General features: G+C 37.9%; 1 protein-coding gene across 1 annotated transcript; it reads left to right on the plus strand.

The window, feature by feature from the left end:
• Nucleotides 1-480: 480 nt before the first annotated feature.
• Nucleotides 481-2,790, plus strand: LOC134267461 (uncharacterized). Its single transcript, XM_062749667.1, has 2 exons — nucleotides 481-638; nucleotides 1,430-2,790. The coding sequence occupies exon 2, from the start codon at nucleotides 1,618-1,620 to the stop codon at nucleotides 2,584-2,586; it is 969 nt and encodes a 322-aa protein (XP_062605651.1). The 5' UTR covers nucleotides 481-638; nucleotides 1,430-1,617; the 3' UTR covers nucleotides 2,587-2,790.
• The last annotated feature ends 50 nt before the right edge of the window (nucleotides 2,791-2,840 follow it).

Below are 2,840 nucleotides of genomic sequence, written 5' to 3' on the forward strand. Positions count from 1 at the left end.
TGAAAGTGGTCGTAAGATCGATACATTGTCGTAAGTGAAAATCGGTCGTCATGCTTTGCAACGAGTTCGGCTCTAGTTGACTTAAAAAAAGTATTATGTTAATCGATGAAGTTTACGTATTCTACAAATAAATATTCGTTTTATTTTCTAGTCACAGCATTTATTAAATGATGCAAGTGAACTGAACGCACTGATTATATGTAATAGTTACTCGAAAACTAGACTAAGATCTAGATAGCTATTAAAATTTGTTTACAATTTTCAGTTACTCGTCAACTTCAATGCAACCATCATGCACCACCACCACGACTACTAAGGCTGAAGGCTTCTTAGTCCAGCCATATTCATCACCAGCAGATATGGACCCAAATTTGACATCTTTAGTAGGTGTAGAAGATTCCATCATGCTACAGATGAGGTAGAGTTTTTTTTATAAACCTTATGTGAGCAAGTCACCTACTATACGTATAAATGTATTCCGGAATTATTGTATCTTTTCGTAGTAGTTTCGGTTTTGTTTTTATTTTGTAAACCGGAAAGCGGGAAACAACAAAGCCCATGCTGTATTCACACCAGTGCAATCATCTTAATTAAAAGAAATGTTAACAAACACCTTAAAGTTCATTGCCAACTGACAGGTAATTGATTTTTGTTCGATTGTTATTGATTTTGTCAGACACAATATGTACTAGGGCTCTGTTTTGTACTTTCGGGTTGTGAATGTAAACATGCTGTTCACAAGGGTTGTGAACATGTGCCACACAGTATTACGAGTAGTTATTTTGATACTTTTGCATTAAGAAATCCTCACAGTGTTGCATAATCTCCATGTAGGTTTGTAGAATTGTTTATCTCGATAAGTATGTTATATGCATGTTTTTGTTTATCTATGTTTATGTCATTTTACATGTTTGACCTAGTTTTGGGTACCTTTATCTTCGAGGTGTATATAAGGGCATCATTGTTCACAATTCATATTAACAATAGAATATTGTGTACACATGCACGGCAGTAATGCACATCAGTATTAAAGTAGAAGATAAATCTATTAGTTTGTGCAAATGTATGGAACACAGGTCTAGTCATAATAGAGTTCTGTTTAAATGAATGTTTTGATTAAGTAAACTTTATGTTAAATTAGAACAGGTTTAGGAAATTGTTCCACATACATGTCTTTTGAACTACATATGTTGTGATGTTAAATACATACAAATATGTCATGGGTAATCAGTAAGTTCGGGTCAGTTAGACATGTGATGTTCACTTTACTATACAAGTTATACAGGTAGATCACTGCTCAAGATAATTCTTAACGAAACTTGTGGTTAGTGAGACAGATATTATTGTACAATTTATTATAAAATTGTGTTCAGAGAAGATATTTGTACATTGTACATATTACTTAATGTGTTCTTGTTTTATGTTACAGATTGTTCCTACCACCTTTTTTTTATTGGTAAATAAATACCATAAACCAACGGAAATTGTCGTTTTGTCCTACTTGGTCACAAATGGCGTCGCCGGTAGGATCTCCATTGCTGAAGAAGACAATGAGATTATGAAAGGTGGTAGACGTTAGCGACGACTGTTACATCAACCGTTACATCAACATTGAGAATGGCTGATGCAAAAGTACAATCCCTGGAGAAGGAGTTGGCAGATATGAAGATGAAGTTGGCCCATGTCATAGCCAAGGAGTCATATGAACCCAAAGTCGTTTTTACTCCACGGGAAAGGAAAATAAACAAATTCTCTGGGAAGAGGGATGGGTTGCAGACGATAGATGAGTTCATAGAGGATATTGAATTGACTCTGAAAACGAGACCAACATCAGATAGTGAGAAAGTTAATTTTATAATCAGTCATCTGGAAGGTCCAGCTAGAGTGGAGGTGCGGTACAGGTCCAACTCTGAAAAAAAGAAGCCGAAGGACATTCTGGATATTCTACGAGAGGTATTCGGGGACAGGGGAACCATATCAGAGCTACTGTCCGACTTTTACCAGTGTAAACAAGGCGATGAGACACTACAAGAATACTGTCATCGGCTCATGTGCAAACTGGACAGAATCTGTAAGAAAGATAATAAAACCATAACAGACAGAGACCTAACGTTGAGGAACCAATTCGCAGAAAACGTCAAACCAGTGTGGTTGAGGAGAGAGTTGAAGAAAAGAATCAGGAGCACCCCCGCTATATCCTTTAGTGACATTAGGGAGGAGGCTACCCTACTGATGGAGGACTCTCAAGATTCAACTCCTACGGCATCAACTACTAGTTACGAGTATGAAGTACCAGTGCTCGCTGCTCAGTCTCAACCCAAGTCCAACGAGACATCAGATGTTTCTAAACTTCTTCTAGATCTTAAAACCGAGATGAAAAGCATGCGCGAAAAAATGGAATCCCTGAAAATGCAAAAGAAAAGCCAGAATAGTGACGGAATGCGGTGTTTCTACTGCGGAAAATTGGGCCATCTAAAGAAGGACTGTCGAAAGCGCAAAAGAGATGCAGAGGCACAAGGGAAAACTCAGAATCATCACACTAGTGATTTAAACGGACCAGGCCTACGGCTGAGAGCCGACTTGTAGGCAATGAAAACAAAGGCTCACCACAAGTAAAGAAAATGGTCGGGGATAGCCCTACAATAAACATAAAAATTAATGACATTGTAGTTCCATGTATCCTCGATACAGGGTCGATGGTTACAACTATTTCCGAATCATTCTTCAACAAATACTTGAGGACCAGTTTCGAGATTCAGTCCGATCATCATTGGCTCCGACTCAAGGCAGCGAATGGACTAGAAATCCCATACATTGGGTACATTGAAACTGATGTGTAT

This window comes from Saccostrea cucullata, unplaced genomic scaffold (assembly GCF_032062105.1).
Source record: "Saccostrea cucullata isolate Sc308-1 unplaced genomic scaffold, CSIRO_AGI_Scuc_v1 ctg9981, whole genome shotgun sequence".
Taxonomy (NCBI): domain Eukaryota; kingdom Metazoa; phylum Mollusca; class Bivalvia; order Ostreida; family Ostreidae; genus Saccostrea; species Saccostrea cuccullata.